The sequence below is a fragment of the Lycorma delicatula genome, chromosome 1 (genome assembly GCF_047948215.1).
Source record: "Lycorma delicatula isolate Av1 chromosome 1, ASM4794821v1, whole genome shotgun sequence".
Lineage (NCBI taxonomy): Eukaryota > Metazoa > Arthropoda > Insecta > Hemiptera > Fulgoridae > Lycorma > Lycorma delicatula.
Window position 1 is genome coordinate 150343046 of NC_134455.1, and position 21214 is coordinate 150364259.

At 29.8% G+C, this 21214-nt stretch overlaps 1 protein-coding gene across 6 annotated transcripts in view; it reads left to right on the plus strand.

The window, feature by feature from the left end:
* The window catches only part of LOC142324100 (uncharacterized), a 363200-nt gene that overhangs the window by 143656 nt on the left and 198330 nt on the right, over positions 1-21214 (plus strand). For all 6 annotated transcript variants that reach the window (XM_075364751.1, XM_075364759.1, XM_075364778.1 and 3 more), the window contains 2 exons: positions 8394-8510; positions 15983-17207. In XM_075364751.1, coding sequence (XP_075220866.1) covers positions 8394-8510; positions 15983-17207 — 1342 coding nt within the window. The remainder of the gene's footprint in view (positions 1-8393; positions 8511-15982; positions 17208-21214) is intronic.

Consider the following 21214-nt stretch of genomic DNA (forward strand, 5'->3'; position numbering starts at 1 on the left):
ATTAAGATGAAATTATTTACAAAAAACTTGCAACTGGCTTGTTGATACGATGAAAAGTATAGATTTACATAAAAACTTAAGTACATAGCATAATCATTACTTTAAATATGTGCCACATGAGATATTTTTGGTAGAAAAATATAAAGATTGATCTAATTCAGTCAGTCAATAAAATTTTGAGGAAATTTCAATATTTTTTTAGTGATATAAAATAAAAAATTCTAGCCATTCAAGCTTGATGGCTAGACCTATTTTGCCCTGTATCACGTTCTCCCATACCTTTATATTTTGTATGAATTTTAGTCATGACTTTCAGTAAAATCAATAGAATTTTACACTAATTCTGTTTTAATGTCTTTTAATAATTTTTTGTTTTTATTGATTGGAACGTTATTAGTATAATGTCATTCAATGAAGATATATATGCTTTAAAATTCTACCTTTACTGAATGACATTTAAATTTCATCTCTTAGTTACTAAGTATGCCCTTCTGAATAACCAACTTTTAGATGTTCACTGAGAGCAGTTGAATTTTTAAAATAAATTTATAATGTAATGTGTAATGTAATGTGATGTGGTGTCTGTAAATGACACTGAAGAAAGAATTAATTTTTCATTCTATTAGATTCATAAAATTTGGAATTCTATTCAGAGATATAGAAAGGTTATTGTTTACATTTTTTTTAGAAGGGAAAGAAATATTTTTTCCTTAAATTGCCTTTCTTCCATCGGCTCTGTTTAATCAACAAACCATCTCTGTGAAATCTTTGCGAGTCCATTCTAGTAAAAGGGTGTTCTTGTATGATATGTTTACTGGAATTAAATATTTGCTTTACATTTTATTCAGTTGTTTCAAAGTCACGTAATTAAAACAAAGTTTTATCTCTTTTAACTCATAATTGCTGTAGTTTATAAAAGTCTTTATAATTTTAAGTTTAAATTTTTCATATTTTTCAAACCTGAACTGCCTGATTTGTTCTTCTCTAGATACATTTTAAATTTTGCTATAGTCCCCTTTCAAAGCTAGGCTGACAGTGAGCCTTTTTCTCAATATACTTCTAATATTTATACAGAATTCAAATTTTAGTCATAATTTAAGTAGTGGGTTTTAGGTGAGTAATTACAGTACAAATATGGGACTACTGTGGCTGTACAAAATTAAATATCAAGTAATGTGAGGGCTAATTAGGATTGTCAAGGAAATAGTATTGACAAAACGTGAGCTAGTGAACTCAAACTATTTTATGAATATTACACAATAATGTCTAATGTCATATTCATTCTGTGAAACAGAAAATTTTGAATAATTCAGTTACTGATCATACTTTTGGTGTAATTATTTATTAAGGTAGATACTCTGCAGAAATTGGATACTAGAGTACTGTAATTACAGTTGCCCCTATAATTTCAAAGTACAAGGTTAACAATTCAAGGATACATAATTCACTTTCTTGACATGTAACACTATACTGTGCTGCTAGTTAAATCATCATCATTACGTTGTTCTTTGTAAAGATTACTTGATGAGACATGTTCCTTTTCAGTTAATTACATTATCTTTGTTTACTATTACCAATCAAAACATGATTGATAGAATTTTTAGATTCAGGATATTTAATGATGACAGCTGGGCTGAATTTAAAAAAAAATAAAAAAAATATGTATACTTAAAAATTTTATAATTTTAGAATGAAATTTAAATTTAGAGGTCTGATCTGTAAGTTTGTCTGGTACTAAGTTTTATATTATACTCATGATCCACAGGTAGTTCTCCCCGCTATATCGCTATAAGGACGTGATAATTACTCTTTATTTTCATGGCGATATTCATGTTAGGAGAAGACCAATTTGGTTTCAGAAAAAGTATAGGGACAAGGGAAGCAATTTTAGGCCTCAGATTAATAGTAGAAGGAAGATTAAAGGAAAAAACCAACATACTTGGTATTTATAGACCTAGAAAAGGCATTCAATAATGTAGACTATAATAAAATGTTCAGAATTTTAAACAAATTAGGGTTCAAATACAGAGATAGAAGAATGATTACTAAAACTTACAGGAACCAAACAGCAACAGTAATAATTGAAGAACATAAGAAAGAAGCCGTAATAAGAAAGGGAGTCCAACAAGGATGTTCCCTATCCCCATTACATTTTAATCTTTACATAGAACTAGCAGTTAATGATGTTAAAGAACAATTTAGATCTAGAGTAACAGTACAAGGTGAAAAGATAAAGATGCTACGATTTGCTGATGATATAGTAATTCTAGCTGAGAGTAAAAAGGATTTAGAAGAAACAATGAACGACATGGATGAAGTCCTATGCAAGAACTACCGCATGAAAATAAACAAGAACAAAATGAAGGTAATGAAATCTAGTAGAAATAATGAAGATGGACCACTGAATGTGAAAATAGGAAGAGAAAAGATTATGGAGGTAGAAGAATTTTTTTATTTGGGAATTAGAATCACTAAAGATGGACGAAGCAAGAGCTATATAAGATGCCGAATAGCACAGGTGAAATGAGCTTTCAGTCAAAAATATAATTTGCTTACATCAGAAATTAATTTAAATGTCAGGAAAAGATTTTTGAAAGTATATGTTTGGAGCGTTGCTTTATAAGGAAGTGGAACTTGAACGATTGGAGAACCTGAGAAGAAAATATTAGAAGCTTTTGAAATGTGGTGCATTAGGAGAATGTTAAGAATCAGATGGATGGATAAAGTGACAAATGAAGAGGTGTTGGGGCAAATCAATGAAGAAAGAAGTATTTGGAAAAATGTAGTTAAAAGAAGAGACAGACTTATAGGCCATGTATTAAGGCATCCTGAAATAGTTGCTTTAATATTAGAGGGTCAGGTAGAAGGAAAAAATTGTGCAGGCAGGCAATGTTTGGAATACGTAAAACAAATTGTTAGCGGTGTAGGATGTAGGCGGTATACCGAAATGAAACAACTAGCACTAGACAGGGAATTTTGGAGAGCTTCATCAAACCAGTCAAGTGGCTGAAGACAAAACAAAAATTTCATGGCATCCTCAGCATGGACCTATTGAGATCATTGTCTGACCTATCCTTGCATAGTTGGAACCTCAATTACCCGACAGGAGTCAAGTCAAGAGAGATTTCCACTAGTGTTTATCCATTACCAGTTCCTCCTAATGGATTGATTCATCATTTCTTACCTGCATATTCTGTGTTCCAAAGAATACGGAATAATTCACATCTGTTATTTAAACCTTAATCCTGCCCAGTTTAATAATGGTTTATTGTATATTTATTTTTAGTTAAAGTGGATCAGAAACCCTGGTAATTCCAGGGTAAATTTTCTTCCCCCAGTAATGTTAATTTGTTTCATTTTATGACCTTTTTTTCAGACCTCATAAGAGATAAATAAATAATTCTTGTTTTGGTTTAAACTACATTGTTTTCTGAAGACATTGAGTTTTTTTTTTTGATAAATATACTTTAATCATAGATTTTTAAAAAGTTGTTTTCAAAAATGAAAGATTTTTCTAAGGAGAGAAATCTTTTATTAAAAATGAATGGTGCTTATTTGAGCATTATAAAAAAACATCCATAGCTTTAGTAATGAAAACCCACCGGTTTGGTCTAGTGGTGAATGTCTCTTCCCAAATTAGCTGATTTAGAAGTCTAGAGTTCCAGTGTTCAAGTCCTAGCAAAGTCAGTTATTTTTACATGGATTTGAATACTAGATTGTGGATGCCAGTGTTCTTTGATGGTTGGGTTTCAGTTAACCACACATCTCAGGAATGGTCGAACTGAAACTGTACAAGACTACATTTCATTTACACTCATACATATCATCCTCATTCATCCTCTGAAGTATTATCTGAAAGGTAATTACTGGAGGCTAAGGAGGAAAAAGAAAGAAGCTTTAGTAGTGAGAGACTGATAAGCAGTAAAAATTTCAGCCAGATCTCCAATAGTTCCTGAGAAAATGGGTCAAATGTATAAAAAAGTTCATTTTTCTGAAATCACATGCAAAAGTTAAAGTAGTATGTATTAAAATTTGTTAAATGTTGACTAACCTTATCTTTTAAAATATTCCTGCCCTATAAGTGGGATTTTTTCTTCTTCCTATTCTATTATATTTTTCCTTTTTTTTTTTGTTTTTTAACTTTTTCTTGAACATATTTTCTAGTTCACTTTGTTTTAGCTGTTCAGAATCTGTCTATCTGTCAAAGCCCATTCACTTTGACACGTTTGTCCACTTTCAATATCTAATTCTTGTAACACCCTAATTTTTCCTATATTACCCACATTACACTGAAAGGTAGCTTTAAAAACACATAATTCAACAGTTGTAAATCCTATAAATTCTGTTTTTGGCAATTTTTGTCAAATTATTTGATTTATAGACACATTTGGATTCTGCGTTTGTCTGTGTATATACATTTTTAGTAGCTTTCTGTCTTCAGAATGTTTTCAAAAACGACGGTATTTTATTTTCCTTAAAACAGGTACAGCAAGACTGTGTTTATGGCATATTGACGTGATTGCACATCAGTTGACGACTTGTGAAAATATATCACTACAAGATCCTTGTGCCTCTTTTCTAAATTGTCAGTATTTCCTCTGATGGCCATACCATAGTAAGTCTGTATATTATTAATTTCTTTTTGAGTCAGCCATCTCTTACCACCTAATACTTGTGTCATCTGTTTTTTCACTTTTTGATTAGCAACTGTAATCCGCAGTCTAGATCCCATACATTTCTGTACACGTGCAATACACTCTAACTTCTTTACTTCAGTGTCGTTTCCATAAGGGTTAGATGCAACTACAGTTTCAAAATTCTTACACTCAACATTTCTCAGATATTGCAACCAATGAGAGATTTTGATACCATTGAGAGTTGAAAAATCATCAGTGCACCCCTTAACTTAGATTCTCTCACTAGACCTAGACCTATGAAAATTTCTGCGTTGATGAGGTGAATTACATTTACTTTTATAGAGGGAACACAAATGGCAGTATTTTGTCAAATACTGAACATCAGTAACTTTGCTGGTATCTATACTAATAGCTGTAATGACACCATTTTTTTGTTTGTTTATTTAACCTCCGGGACCACCATTAGGTATTGCTTCAGAGGATGAGATGAATGATTTGTAGCATGTGTGAAAATGCTATGCCTGTCCAAGTAATGAAACCATTTAGGCTCATATATCCACATTTCTGCCACATACCATCTAAAATGACAACATTTATGTATAGCCATTATGTTTCACAGCTTCATCAGCTGCTTCCTTCATTTAATGCTCTAATAGCTCCTAATATTTAAATATATAACTTAAATTTTGTTGGTGGATTTGGCTAGTACATTATTGAGAAAATCTTTCTTCCTGCAGCTCTGCCTTTGCCAAAGATCATATACTGTCTTAACTCTTATTTCATGTAGATTATATGATGTAACTTTTCGTGAAGTGTAAAAACTGCACATATTTTCACAATTTCTATCATAAAGAAGTAAGTTATTTGTGAGACCAACCCTTCGATTCTCATTTTCATAACAAGAACTATCACAATTCTATCACTCTTGTGACAAAATTTATGTTTAATATTTTCCAATAAAATTTTATTTAGAATATCTAAGCTGATAATTATTTTATTACCTGATTTATTGTTTATTGAATCACTTTTATTGTAAAAACTTAAATCTAATTTTGGTGCCCTTTTTTTAGTTTTGTTCAAACTTATTTTTTCACTAGAAGCAGTTGATACGTCACTGTTAGGAATGTTTGATTCACTTGAAAGGTTAGAATAGCCTGTTTCAGTTTGTACGTTAGTGATAATTTTCAAAGTTTTCCTCTTCCTGGACCTCCTTGTCATTTTTTAAAAATTCCCTTTGATTTTGTCATGTTAGATTACATTTTCACGAAATAAAAAGCGCTATAAATATCACAACTGTACTGCAAAAAGTAAACAAGTAAAGAACAGCTGCGATGAGTAGTAAACTGTATTGTTACCAACCTAAGAAAATGCAATAACTTTATACTGAGAAAATAGAAAATCAATTTTCGTCCATTTTTAGGAAAATGCATATACTTTTTAAAGATTCAGAAAAAAAAATTTTTTTTATCGCACAAAAACGTGTAATATATCAGTTTAAAGAGCACATTCTAAATAAATATGTTGTAACAAAAACCAAAAATGGCAGAAAATTAAATATTTTTGTTTCCTTAAAGGAATTTAAACTATGAAGATTTCCCTACAGCTCCTAAGCAAAGTAGAAGGCTGCTTCCTTCTGGAATAATGCTAACCAATTAATCTTGCTATTTTAGAGTTCAGACCTTATCTTTCTTCTTCCTGAAACAAGGAGTAATGCCATTAAGCTTGAGTGATAACTGAGGTACCTACTCTCATGGAACTTAAAGTATAAAAGAAAAGATCTAGGATGAGACAAAAAAGATGGATGATAATGGTGAAGTGTGGAAGAAATGATGATAGATAGTGGGAATTGTAGACATAGTGAAGTAAAGTTGCTAAAAGCATTTAGTGCTACAACCTGCTCACTCTGAAAGTGATGATGCATCTAAATTACTGATAAATGTTTTTACAATTTGCTAATTTTTATCTATTAATTACCAGTACATCTCTGATAAAGCTAAGAAAAAAGCTTTCAAAAAAATATCTGATTTTGAATAAAAATAATTAGTGTTCTAATGTACACTCAAAGATCTTTCTTCAATAAAAATTAAATTTTATTTTTTTCATAAAATTTAATTTTTATTTAAGATATTATTTCTATTTGTCTATAATATTTATTCTATTGATTTTTTGTCATTTTATTACTGTATTTTAAAATTAAGTGTAACTAAATGACTATTTACAATTAATTTTGCTTACTTATTCTTACAATTAATTGTGATCATAGTAATAATTTAATAATTACTGCATATTTCTTTACTAATAGTTTATTTTTAGAATATGTATAATTAATTAACTATTTTGTCATAATTTTGTAGTAGTTTATCATAGTTTCATATCTGATAAAGCTTTCATTGATTGTTGCAAAAGATTGTTATTTAATTATATGTTAATTACTCCATTTTACAGTTTCACTTAGTTTAAATATTTTAGCATTTAGCTAATTTTTGTAGTGATTTATTGTTTCCAATTCATTTTTAAACAATACTTAATAATTCTTATAGTAAAATAAATAATGTGTGTCATTTGTTACGAGAATAAATGTAATACAATGCAATAACATTTTTACATAATTGATTAGTGCTATTTTGTGATGCAAATTGTGTTTTAAAAACTCTCTTAAAAGTAGCTTTTAATGCTAGATTAACAGTGTTAATATAACTGAAAAGTTATATAATTTGGATAATGTATTCAAATTTTTGTGTTGTTTTTTTATTGAATGTGAATGTCTTGAAGAAAATTTATGATAGTATTGTTTTATGTATGAGGTACAGTACAATTTACATTTATTTAATTCTAGTATTGTGTATTTTTTAAAAGTTTTGTATTTATTCTTTAACATTTTGCATTTGTGTATATATATATATATATATATTTTAACCAAACATTTGTTATTTTTCATCTAGTTAGTTGGTAATCCTGTCTGTTTTTAAAATAATTTATTACTGTTTAATATTAATTCTGGTTTGATCATTTAATTTTTTAGTTGCTCCATCTATTAATACAATATGTATTTGTTTCTAGTTACCTGTCTAGTTACATATCAGTTTTGTTTTATTTTATGTTCAGATTCTTTTTGTGCTATTTTCCATATTTTTATTTTTCATTTCTTCAATTGTAAAATTTATTTAAAAAAGTAGCAAATTTTGTGTAATATTACTATATATGTTTGTCGTGAAAAGTAACTTGTATGCCAAATTCCATACTCATTTGTAGGATTACTCATGCTGGTTGCATATTTAACAGTCTTCTACTGCTGTTTTTTATAACATTTTTAACTTTCAAAATATAAATTTTACATAAGAAGAAATACCTTTAATTTTTTTAATCTGATGTTCTTTGCAGCCTTAGCCTAATTGCTTGCATAACATACCCGTGGCTTAGATGCATCTGATACAATATGCACAGTACACATGTTAAACTTGTGTGTATCATTTGATTATTTAAACTTTATTATTTAAAACTGATAAAAAGTCCATTATTTCTTATTTTGAAGCTCACTGATTTTGTGTCATGTATAGCTGATATCATAATGATGTAGGTAGGTAGGGTATTTGATATTACTAATTTTAATAAATAGTAAATTCATTTTTTTTCTATTATCTTTCTTTTATCTTTATTTTAGTTATGTTTAAGTTTGGTTAAATAAAAGTAATTAATTTTTTATTGTAAATTACGTATCGTTTTATCTAATTGCTTCAAATTTTATAAAAATTATAGTTATTCTGAAGAAGTATATAGCCATCACAGTCGTAAGATGTCATGTAGCAGTTCACTGTCCGAGAATGAATTACAGTCTGATGTGTGTCAGTTTGTTGAAACTGCAGCTGCTGCCTTGTAAGTTTTTTCATCCATAATGTTATTAATTGTACTTAATAAAAAACATTCTTTACAGGTATTCTATTTAGGTCAGTCAATTTGGTATTGAAATATTCAAAGCATAAATAACATTTTTAAATTCTTCTGTTTATGTTAATTTTTATTTATTTCTGAAGTTAAGGAAATTTAACATGTGAAAACTAAGACAAAAATTATTGAATATTTTATTTGAGTTTCTTTGGCTTCAGAAAATACAGTCATTTTATTAATATTATATCATTGTTACTACTATTTTTTAAACTTAAGTCTATTTTACTATTATTATTATTTATATTACTATTATTTAATTACTGTTTTTTTTTTATGTTAATGAACAAAAAGACCAAACAGGTTGTTTTATGAGATGAAGTTGTTATAAAAAAGTCATATTAGAATCTCAAAACAAAAGGAAATGGGAGAGTGGTATAGATTTTCATCTTTTGTAATTACACTTAGCAGCCATTTATAAATAGTACAGTAAAAATGAACGAGGACCTTTTACCAAGGAACAAATTAGGGACACAATGAAACTTTGGAGAATGTTTGTTTTGGTGTGAAATTTCAGAAACAGAAGGTCCCAAGACCAGATAGTGGTATTCTTTTTATTAGGGTTAAAGTGACAAAAATGGGGTTTTCATAAGTAATAATTGGAAAACACTAAATTAATCCACATTATTTTTTCTGAAAATGTAATTAAATTTTTTTTTTTTTTTGAGAAAACCATTTTTGGTGTGACTTTATATAATCGAAATTGACCAAATTATGCCCTTTGAATTATTACTGCCTTTTTAATCCTTTGATAAAAAACACCTTTTTAATACTTAGACAAAAGTCACATTTTCATACTTATTTTTCATCATCAAAAACTGCTTCAAATAAAAGTTGTAGTACTTTCAGTTCTTGACAGTTTGGTTTATTTCTGTACAGCCAAAATTGATTGAGTTATAGTAGTTTGAAAGATAAATGGTATTTTAACCTTTGTAAATGGATATATATAGCATCTGTTTCTTAAAACAATAGTTAGATATCAAAATGAATGTTTGAAATAAAAGTTGCCAGACATTCAATCCTATACATTATTTTAAAGATTGAAAGTTCAAAGAATTTCTATCCAAATAATTAAGAGATGAGCAATTTAAATTTTTTTGAAAGTTTCAGAATTTTGTAATACGTAGAGCTTATTTTTTTAGGAAATGTTGCAGTTGATCAAATTCTTGTCCTTAGTTGCAATTATTTAAAAAAAATTGAAGGACAGATTCTGAGAAAAATTTTTCTTATTTATTTCATTAAGTTTAACAACTTTCTTCAATAGTTTTTTCCTGTTTAGCTTCCAGTAATTACCGTTCAGATAATACTTATTCATCTGTTCGGATGAATGAGGATGATGAGAAAGTTAAAGATAAATTCTTTCTAATTTTATCTTGAATGATCTCTTTATGATGTAATAGAAAAAACTTAAATAACACATTTTACAAAAAAATCAGGGGGGTATATTTAATTGTTAACTATTGAAGAAGACCCATCGGGTTGGTCTATTGGTGAACGCATCTTCCCAAATCATCTGATTTGGAAGTTGAGAGTTCTAGCATTCAAGTCCTAGTAAAATCAGTTATTTTTACATGGATTTGAATTCTAGATCGTGGATAACCGGATCGTTGAATACTTGTGTTCTTTGGTGGTTGGGTTTCAATTAACCACACATCTCAGGAATGGTCGAACTGAGACTGTACAAGACCACACTTCATTTACACTTATAGATATCATCCTCATTCATCCTCTGAAGTAATACCTGACGGTGATTCCCAGAAGCTGAGCAGAAAAAAAAAAGGCTTGTGTCTGAAGTATAGGGCCATTGATGATGTGCGCCATATCTTATATATCTGACCCAGATACAAAGCTGAATGTACCAAAGTAGCTTGCGAGGTTCAATTCTGGTTTTGATCTACAAGTTAATTGGAAAACTAAGAGAATGGAACATAGTTGCTGGTTTCCTTAGATTCTTAACCCTGGCGAGGATGGATGAGGAGGTCTGATGCTGTTGTAGATGTATAGAAAGAATAGCAACTTGATAGCCAGAGGCCCTCCTTGATGCTTACTTCACCAAGATAGGCATTTTAGCACTGAGCCCCGGTTAGCTGAGATATTCGCATTTAAGATGAGATGATGTGTAGAGAACTCTGTATTGGAGCTGTGATATGTAAAGGTGTAGGCTTTGACCTCGCTCCTGAAAGCAGATCAGAGCAGAGAGAGTTAGGGTATGTTTTCATTAGAGGCTCATTATTAAATTTGTGAATTTGTTTCTTGATTTTTTAAATAAATCAGAGGACTTGAGAAAATTGGATTGTAGGACAAAATTTTTGTGATCAGCACTTGTTTTTTGTTGGTATGAGGATAGTATTTTTGGTATTAAAGACTAGATCAAGTGATAATCATAATTCATGAAGTTATTCATGATTTATCGTCATAAGTCGTGAGTGCATAATCTATTTGAAGTTAGATATAGGAAGAGGTTTTGTGTGAAACATTTGGTGTTGGAGGAAGGTGTGGGTGGGGATCACACTTCTGCAAATTGGTTAATTTGATAGTTTAGGGTTGTAAGTTATGGTAGGAGGTTGTGGTTGAAGAGCCTATACAAAGGTGTTAGTAGGTTGTAGAAATCTCTGCCGAGGCATTTGTACTCATTGGTGGCATTCTGACAGAGGCCAAACTGATGACTGCGTTGTGATATCAGAGTTTAAAGGATCTAAAAGACGACCTCTGGTAAAGCCCATTAGGGCTAGGAACAGAGGGGGTGGTGTGGTGTCCAGGATCGTCACAAGGCAGGTGTCTTCCCCTATGGAGGTCAGGATGATGTTTTAGAATGAGTAATAAGTAGGCTGTGCTGCTTGAATATTTTATTAGTGTTTTATCTAGTTGCAGGAGATGCATAGTCACACTGTAAGAATGTGTTACAATTTGTTCATTTATTAATAGGTTTTCATTACAACTGTCAGTTACATTCTAATTTAATAATGCTGCCATTAATTATTCAGTAAGGGATTATCTCATGTTTTTGCTTTTGATTTTGGTGTTTAGTGTCTTACATAACTTATTTTTAATTTATTCATATTAAAGTGCAGGTTAGTTTCTGTAATCTTTTTTAAGATCAGGACAAAGAAGAGAGATAAATGCACATTGTTAAAACTTTTTGAAAAAATCTGAGCAGAATAATTTACAATTTATGCCTGAAAATTGTATATAATTTCAACTGTGTATTTCTCTTTCTGAGTGTTTTTCTTTCAACTATTGGGAGTATGAAGAAAACACAGATTCTCTGTAGGCAGGAACTTCAACATTTTTTAACTCCAGATTTTGAAATGTTACCTTTGTTTTTGAATTAAACTGGATAGTTAATTTTTATATGATTAGAAGAAAATAAATATATGTACTCTTTGTAAAAGGGAGGACATAATCAACAGTTAAAAAAGTTGTATGCCAGGAGACTGTTTTAAACAAACTTAAAACTGACTGTTTTAAGTATATTACCAAAAGCAAACTTTCAGATTATATGATAATCTAAGGTTTATATGGTTGTTTTTTTATCAAAGGGGTTTAAATGAAAACCAATACTAATTTTTTTTTTTTTGTTTCAAATAAATTTTTAATATAATTTGATATTAATTTGGTACTTCTTCCTTTTGGTAATAAGTAATTTCTTTATGAGATCATAATAAAGTGTGTTTTATAAATCTTGTACATGTTTTAAAAAAACAGCATTTAGTAATTCTGTAAATTTTGGTGTTTAGCTTTGTTGTTGAGCTTGTAGCTTTGGTTATTTGAATGATATTCGTATAGTTTATATGAATGCTATGTTTACATATGTATAAAATTTTAGGCTATTTGTTACATATATTTAAATATTTTCTGTTCACCTAGGTTTTAAAAAAATATTTTAAAATTTTTATGAACCTTTAACATGGGTAACACAAATTAAGAAGATGAAAAGCTTGTGTTTATGTTTTTTTTCACAATTTAAATCTATGTAAATGTATCTTTAATATAAATCTTGCATACTTAGATCTAAATTGTAAATATAAATGAATAATAGCGTTAGAGCACATTTAGTTGCGTAAACAACTGCTAGAATGCTTGCACTGCCATTAAGTGTTGCCAACTGCAGTGCAGCATGCATTTCGTCTCTGATTTCATATTGACCCTGCTACAAGGAAGGGCATATGTCATTAGTTTCATCAGTTTGAACAAACAGGGTTTCTCTGTAAAGGAAAAAGTACGAGCCAACCACACATGTCGCAGAGAAAAACATGAGATGAATTGAAAGTTTTGTATGAAGCCCAAGAAAGTCTAGAGCGAGCAGAGAACTTGGAATACTTCAACCAACTGTTTGGCATATTTTGAAGTGTCATTTACTTTTAATGCCATACTGCCTGCAACTTTTCCAGGCTCAGTGAAGGTATCAAACCAAAGTGTGTTGAATTTTGGGATCAAATACTTGAAAAACATGGAGGATGACACTTTTTTCATGTTTAAATTTCAGCGGTAAAGCGATGTTCCATCTTAGTGGAAAAGTGAATAGACACGATGCTCATATACAGAGTCTGCAATCCTCATGACACTGCAACATGAGAGACTCCCCCAAGATTAATGTGTTTTGCGCTCTATCGCAAACAAAGGTTTATGGACTATTATGTTTTGAGTTTCACAAAGTTACTGGTACAATCTATCAGGAGTTGCTGGAAAACTGGCTTTTCCCTTAATTAAATGAAGATTCAAAAGGCTTCATTTTTCAACAGGGTGAAGCTCCATCCGAATGACACCTAGATATTCGACACTTCTGAATGACTTCATTTTTCAACAGGGTGGAGCTCCATCCCAAGACACCTAGATATTCGACACTTCTGAACAAATCTCTTCCTCAACAATGGATCGGATGCATAGGGAATGCCTTGGCTCTTCAGTTGTGGCCTCCAAGATCACCTTATCTCATGCCATGTGACCTTTTTCTTGTGGGGGTTTGTGAAAGATGCTGTTTACATACCACCACCACTACTACCAAATCTGGCCGACCTGCAGAACACAGGTTCTGCAGCTGCAGTAACATAGGTATCATGGCTGCAGTGAACTCAGTAACACAAGATATGCTTCCTCACATGTGGGATGAGTTCAACTATTATAAATGTACTGTGCAACCGGAGGGGACCACATTTAACATTTATGAATTGTATCTGTAAACTTTATAGTGAGTATTATCTGATGTAATTTACTAAACATTTGTCATTAGTTTATAATTTGGAATACAGAGTTATGAAATTGAGTCTCATTTTGAATAACTCTGTATAAACTTAACAGTTTTTGTAATAAGTTTTTTTGAATCAATGGATTCATCATCAGTTGTAACATACTCTATCAGGTAATGCATTGTCATCATTATATGCAAAATCTTATATTTGTCATGAATGGTGGTCTTTTTATATAAATAATCTTCAGCTTTTCATATAAATTTGTAAAATACATTGGTGTTAATTGTTGTTTTGTTAATAATAATAATATTATTATACATTCAGTGTTATCAGTACTGTAGGAACTATGTACTATACTTCCTCATTAATTTTTCTCTTGCATATAAAAACATGAAAAAATTACTTAAAAAAATTGCAGTAAATATTTTTTTATTTATTCACATTGATAATTTTAAATTAATCGGTGAACATTCAACTAGAAATACTATTATTTCTTGAATTTGGAAATGAAATGTTTAAGTGAGGCCAAAGACAGTAGACAGAGAGAATGGCCGCTAACGATATAACTTTGTGTGTGTATGTATATGTATTTACTTATTTGTATATTTACTCAAGAGTAGACAAGTGGAACTACAAAATCGTCTTTAGAGAAGATAGGCTATAGGGAAAAGGGATCTACAAAAGAGGAATGATTGAAAAGTTGTACTTAAAATGCTGCTGAGTTGATTAATAAATAATAAAATAATTTATAATATATGTATTAATTGTAATAGCAGAACAGGAACAATAGAAAAGCAAAACATAAATTTTAAAATATAAATTACGCTGATGTTGAAGAACAATGAATGTTAAAAAAAAAATTTCAAGTGACAGAATGTTTGATGTGAATTGGAAATTTGGAAGTTTATGGCAATATTTTATTGAAGAAAACAAACAAGAATAGTTAAGGTTAATAGGTTTTATACTGAGGCAGCCTGGGTAATTTGGTAATTAAATAAAGAATAAAGGGAAAAGAACTTTCAGGGAGAAAGTAAGAATTTATAAGATAAGTGATTATAAATGTTCAGTATAACAAATGTGTTGAAACCAAAGATTAGCCAGTAATAAAAAGAAAGTAATCATTTACATTAAAAGGTTTGTTCAACTGTTTAAATAGTTGTGGTGTGTGTGTGTGTGTGTGTGTGTGTGTGTGTGTTAGTCATTTCAGCCAACTTTATTCATATGACTGGAAACTTTTCAAAATTGTACATATATATATATATATTTTTTTGTCTTCAGTCGTTTGAAAGGTGATTGTACTTTCTTTTGAAAAGTCATTGCTAGGGCAAATCTTTATCTCAGAAATCTTAAAATTAGTTGTCCAGTAGCTAACTTTTTATTTACACATTTAATTTTTTGTTTTGAAATAGATTCTCATTAGGAAAGAAATTCAATTGTAATGTGAAGAGAATGATAATTTAAAACGATTATTTCCAAATTCTTTTTTTGAATGCTTTGTTGTGCGTTATAAAATATTAGCTACGGTAGAGTGGGCAATATTTTGTTCTGTTGAACATGAACTTATGTTTTATTAATATTTTAATTGTTTATTAGACCCATACTTATTTTTAAATACCTAATATATTTATAGTACACTTTTTTGCTTACCTTTAGAACAGAATTTAATAAGTAAAATAGTTTGTTAATTAAGAATTTATGGAATTAAAATATTTACAGCATTAAGCTGTTCCTGTTTTTTAATTTTAGGTAGTAGTGCCAAAAAGTATAATTTTATTAACTTTAAGCATTTGAAGAACTGGATATTGGTTTGAAGTGAGTAAACCTCCTAAAGTAAATGAAAATATATAGCAGTTAATGTCAATGTGGGTGTAGGTTTTTTTTAACAGTGGTGCTCAAAACATATTTCTCTTTAAAGATTACTAATTATAAAAGAGTGAACCCCAAACTTAAATTTTGTTCTTAACTTAATGTACTCGCTATGAAGTGATGGTATAGAAAAATATTCTTTGTACCATTCTCTATGTTCCAAAAAATGTCAAATATCCTCCATGTAATCTGAAAGTGAAGCCTTTCATCAGTTTTAATAATTCTGTCATGTTAAATAAATAATATAGATCTTTGAAAACGATTTCATTATAATACATTTTTTTCTAACCTAATATTATGTATGTGTTTGAACAATAATAAAAAATAAAATTTGTTTTAAATTTTCAGAACCGAGGATGTCATTTCTGAAAAAGAAGAGAATATACAATTTTCAAAGGAGACTGTAGAACAAAGCGATGAAGAAGTTCAAACAGATTTTCAAGACTACTTGTCAGACTTAAACATTGATTTTAACATTGAACCTAGTTTCCTATATTCAAATGTGCATTGTGATAATCAGGAAATCCAATTACTTAAACAAATTAATGCTGATTATGAAAATGAAATAAAAAAATTAAAGAAAGATTTACAAGAAATTAAAGAAAGTAAAGATAATAAATATTATTTAACAGGAAATAAAAGTGATGTAAGGAAGAATTGTGGGAATGTAATGAACTCAGAGAATGAAACTGAAGTAAGTACCAAGATTAATATCTTGAAAAAAGAATTAAATGAGAAAGAATCTAAGTTAAAGGCTATTATAGATGAACATGAAGGTAAAATGAAACTTTTAAAAGAACAGTATGAAAATGAAATTGAGCAGTTGAGAACATTATTAGAAAATTCTCAAATAAATTTACTGGATAATTCTGAAAAAGAAAGTGATAATTTAGAAAAACAAACTAAGGAGTCTATGGTTAAAACCTATCAAATAGAAGTAAAAGAGTTAAAAGATAAGATTGCCGATTTAGAAAATATTAATGTTATAAATTCTGACCAGTCGAATACGCTGCACATTGAACTGAACAGAAAAGAGTTAGATTTACAGAAATTGTCAAATGAAGAAAAAGTGTATATTAGTAAGTTAGAAGAATTGCAAAAGTTATTGAATACAGCTTCAGTAAATCAGAGCATTGAAGAAAATGTAAAACGTATTGTAGAAGATGTGAAAGGGATGTATCAGGCAGATTACGAAAGAAATAAATTTGAATTTTTACAGCGAGTAAGTGAAAATTATATGACTGAATCAAAAAATTTAAAAGAAGATTTAATCAGTCACTATAAGTATTTGATTGATGAAGAAAGAAAGAAACATGAAGGAGAAATGAGACGGTTACAAGACTCGCTAGAAAGCAGTCATCAGAAGGTTGTATCTGAATTAGAAGAAAAGAACCAAGCTTTTCTTGATAATTTAGTATCTCAAATGAAGCGTCAAGAGATGGATCATGTGTGGAGTGTTACTGTTGAAGTGGAGGAACGATATCGTAACCAGATAAATGAAATAAATCAGTCTTGGGAAGAGAAACTGGCTAATGAAATGGCAAATGCAGCTGCTGAATCTGCTTTATACAAGGTTGTATTACATTAGTTGAATTAGTATTATTAATTCATTTCTAATTAATTAGTGTTAATTAACAGCATATACTATCATTAAAACAGTGAAAAATCTTCCATAAAATTTTAGCCTGTGGTAATTTTTTCATATTATCAAGTTAAACATGATTAAATTATTTCAGATTACTACTAACAAGGAATTCTTTCAGGAAGCTTTTCTTTTTGTATAAATATTGATGAGTAAAGCTGCAAAACATTGATGAATATAAGAATTTATGTTCATAATATTATGTCACATCAGAGCTTGTATTTTTTAAATTTATTTATATTTTTTATTTATTTACAGCTACAAAGATCCTAGGTCTTGAAAAATACTTTAAAATTCAAAGTTGGGAACTTCATATAGAAACTATAATTTGACGTTAATGAAAGTAATGGATGTTAATAGGTTAGCTTAACTAAACCTAGCACTAAAACACATTTATAATAGCCCCTATTACAAGCTAAATTATGCTTAAATGCCCTCTTAAAATTCTATAATGTAATTCAACCTTTTTAAAAGTTTGATGTGTTATCTACAATACCAAAAGTAAGTTTAGATTTTAAATTTTCTGGGAAACACTATCTAATAAATTAACTATTCCCTACCCTGAAATGATGTAAAAAATTGTGTGTAACTTTTACTTTGGTTTAAATAAGTTATGAATTTCATAAAAAAATGATAAGCTATTAGAAAAAGTAGCTTTGAAACCCAAAAATTTGCAAAAAAATGTGAAGTCTATTGGATGAGCTTTACTGTGAGTTTATTATTGAGTGATATGAAGAAGTATTTTTAATTATTCATTTTCTTATTGACATAAATGCCTCTTTTACTGGTTCATAAAATTCACTATTTTGTTGGTACAAGATTACCGTATTTACTCGAAAATAAGACCCCTTTTTTAATGAAATTATACCACAAAATTTGGAGGTGGTCTTATGTTCGAGGTGGGTCTTACAAACAAGTATTTTACGATATTTTAAGATGGCCACGGAAGCTATCTAAAACAAAAAATCCTCATTTCTTTAACATTGCTCCAGGGCGGCAATTCCAAACAACTTCTAGCCAGTTGCACATTAGTTTCGCATCCATCCATCCATTATCTTGTGTGCGAACATGTAAACCTCTTGGTAGTTTTTGGTAGTTCGGCAGAGTTTTTCTTTTAAAAATGACATAAGGAGGCAATTTTTTCCATCTGCACAAATGGCTAACATAACTGTGCATCTCATTTTCTCTGCTCCAGCTGTTTTCACCAGTACACTGGATTCGCCCACTTTTACAGTTGTGTTCCGCAGCATTTAAAAAAAAGACAGGTCATCGGTGTTTCCAATCTGAGATATGAGGTACTGATTTTTTTCTCTTTCATGTAGTATGTATCATTGAAACTCAAGAACTTTATCAGTATATTCTGCTGGTAGTCGTTGGCACAAAGAAGTTGTTCTCTTTTATTTTACACCCTCTTAATCATTGTATCATTCACTGCGGGATGGTGTCCTTTTTTTAGGGCCACGAAAAGATCAAGTTCCTTTTTTCTCGACTTTAAGTTTATCTCAGATTTCTCCAGTAACAAATCATGCTTGGTTGTACCGAATATTCTCAACCTGCTGCTTGTACACATTTATTTTCAGCGATTTCCAAAACATCTAACTTAAATCTTACAATGAAAATTTTCCATGAATTCATTTTACCGGTAACGGACAAAATACAAGAGAAACTCACTTTCAATAAAGTTGCTGCTGTTCTAACCAAAGGTCTTGTTTTACTAGTAAAAAGAAAATATGTAGTAGGATTGAAGCTGCTATTGTGTGAAGGTTACCACCTCACCCCCCTCTGTCAAATAGCATGATAGCAAACACCTGAAAGTGTAGAAATTATCCTTGGCCAACAACTAACTGTACATGTACAGTAATAACGAAATTCCCGAAGAACTGTTTTTCTTGGAATTACGGTCTATCAAACTGATAAGTCTTACATTCACAAATCTTTTTTTTTCTAAAATCTGCCCACAAAATTTGGAGGGTCTTATTTTTAAATAAATATGGTATGTTTTACTCGATGAAGTGTCGTTTTCATCAATAAGACTTAAAATATCTGGGAATACGTGATTTATTATCTGTTAAGAATTCAAAGATAAGAACTGTGTTCTATTATGTATGTATTCATTTTTATATTACCCGTTTATTTTCCTGATAATTTATGAGTTAAATGTAAATATTAAATTAATATTTTGTTGAGTTATGAAATACAAAAAATTACTCCAAACCCTCTGTTGATAAGGAAAGGATAATTTCTCATTGTATAAAGGGCTGATTTCAGTCTAATGGAACAGAATCATTGCATCCTTTTGGTATTAGAGTGTAATGGTAGAGCCAGAGAATTTAGTCTCATGTGCCTTTGTCTTTGCCTTTGCAGTTCCTTCATTGTTATACACAAGGAGTGAGAATCAAGATTTGGGTTCTCATTCACCTGTAATTATACAAAATATTATTACGAAAGCAATATTTGTTAAACATTCAGTAGATGAGGCATTGGATGAAAGGACATTGATTTGATGTCCATTACATGAACTGCAAAGCTTCAATGCCTCTTATCATCACATGACTTTTTTCTTAAACCTTGTATCACGAAACTGTGCAGCAGATATAAATATGAATTCAGCATGTATGAGTATGATCTCACAGTTTAAACTGAGTCATTCTGTCACAACCATGTGCAAGTGCGTTTTTTGCATTATGCATATAATAATGAACTGTAAGCTATCACTTGTTTGGTGCTGGGGCATGCTGATGATAAAAATTAAAAATTTTGTTGAGTCTTTGTTACGGATGTTTAATAATGGTAACATCATTTGCAGTGCTGTACACCATTATTCAGTTCAGTGAAAGAAAGTATTTTAGTCTATGTTATCGTGTTACTGTACATGATATAATACAGTTTTATAGTTCTATTTTATAACAGTTTTATTCAGTGTTATTTTAATTTACCCTGTGTTTTTGTGCCAATTGGGTTTTAACAGTGAGCGATTCTGTCATGAAACATAAACTGGGAAAACCCTTAAGTAGCTCAAAAAAAAAAAAAAAAAAAATCAGCAATGTATATATTAACTACACATCTCAGGAATAGTTGACCAGAGACTGTACAAGACTACACTTCATTTACATTTATACATATCATCGTCTGAAGTAGTAATACCTTATGGTGGTTCTAGAATCTAAATAGAAAAAGAGTGAGAGAGAGAGCAATATATATATATATATATATATAACCCTTAAAACAAGGTAACCCTCAAACTGCAGTCAGAGACATTGCTCGGGAAGCAAGTAATGCAACAAGTGTTAGTATAAGAACAATTTTAATGTAATTAAGAAACAAAATTGATGATAAACATGTTAGCCCTAAAAAAACTCAAAAGCATATAAAACCAATTGAAAATTTGGATAATTTTACTAAAACTGCTATCAGAAAAACTTCCTTCCTTTATTTCAATAATGAGTTTTCTAATTTGAACAAAACATTAAATGCTCTGATTACTGATTCTGAACTGCCAAATTTTTCTATAAGTACAACATGATCTAAAATCAGTGAATTTTCATATCTATAGAAAACAGTTTTTTATTGATTGAACAGAAGTTATTATTTCATGGTTTAGGGAATATTTAAGAGAAACTGAGTGATCTCATGAAAAGGGTAAGACAATTTAATATGTAGATGAAACTTGGTTAATGCAGGACATGTATGGATAAAGAAATAAAGAGCGTAAAAGACCCTTTTATGTAATTTTTGTCAACTGGGGTGAAAACCCTGGCTGGAAAAGGTAAATGATTAATAGTAACACATGTATGAAGTGAAAATGGGTTTTCAAACAGTGGTTTATGGGTATTTGAATCCTGATTTTCCCATGAGTATCAAGATGAAATAATTGGTGACAATTTTATGGTGGTTTAAAAAATTGTCAAATATGGTTGCTTAAGGATCCATCTTAGTAG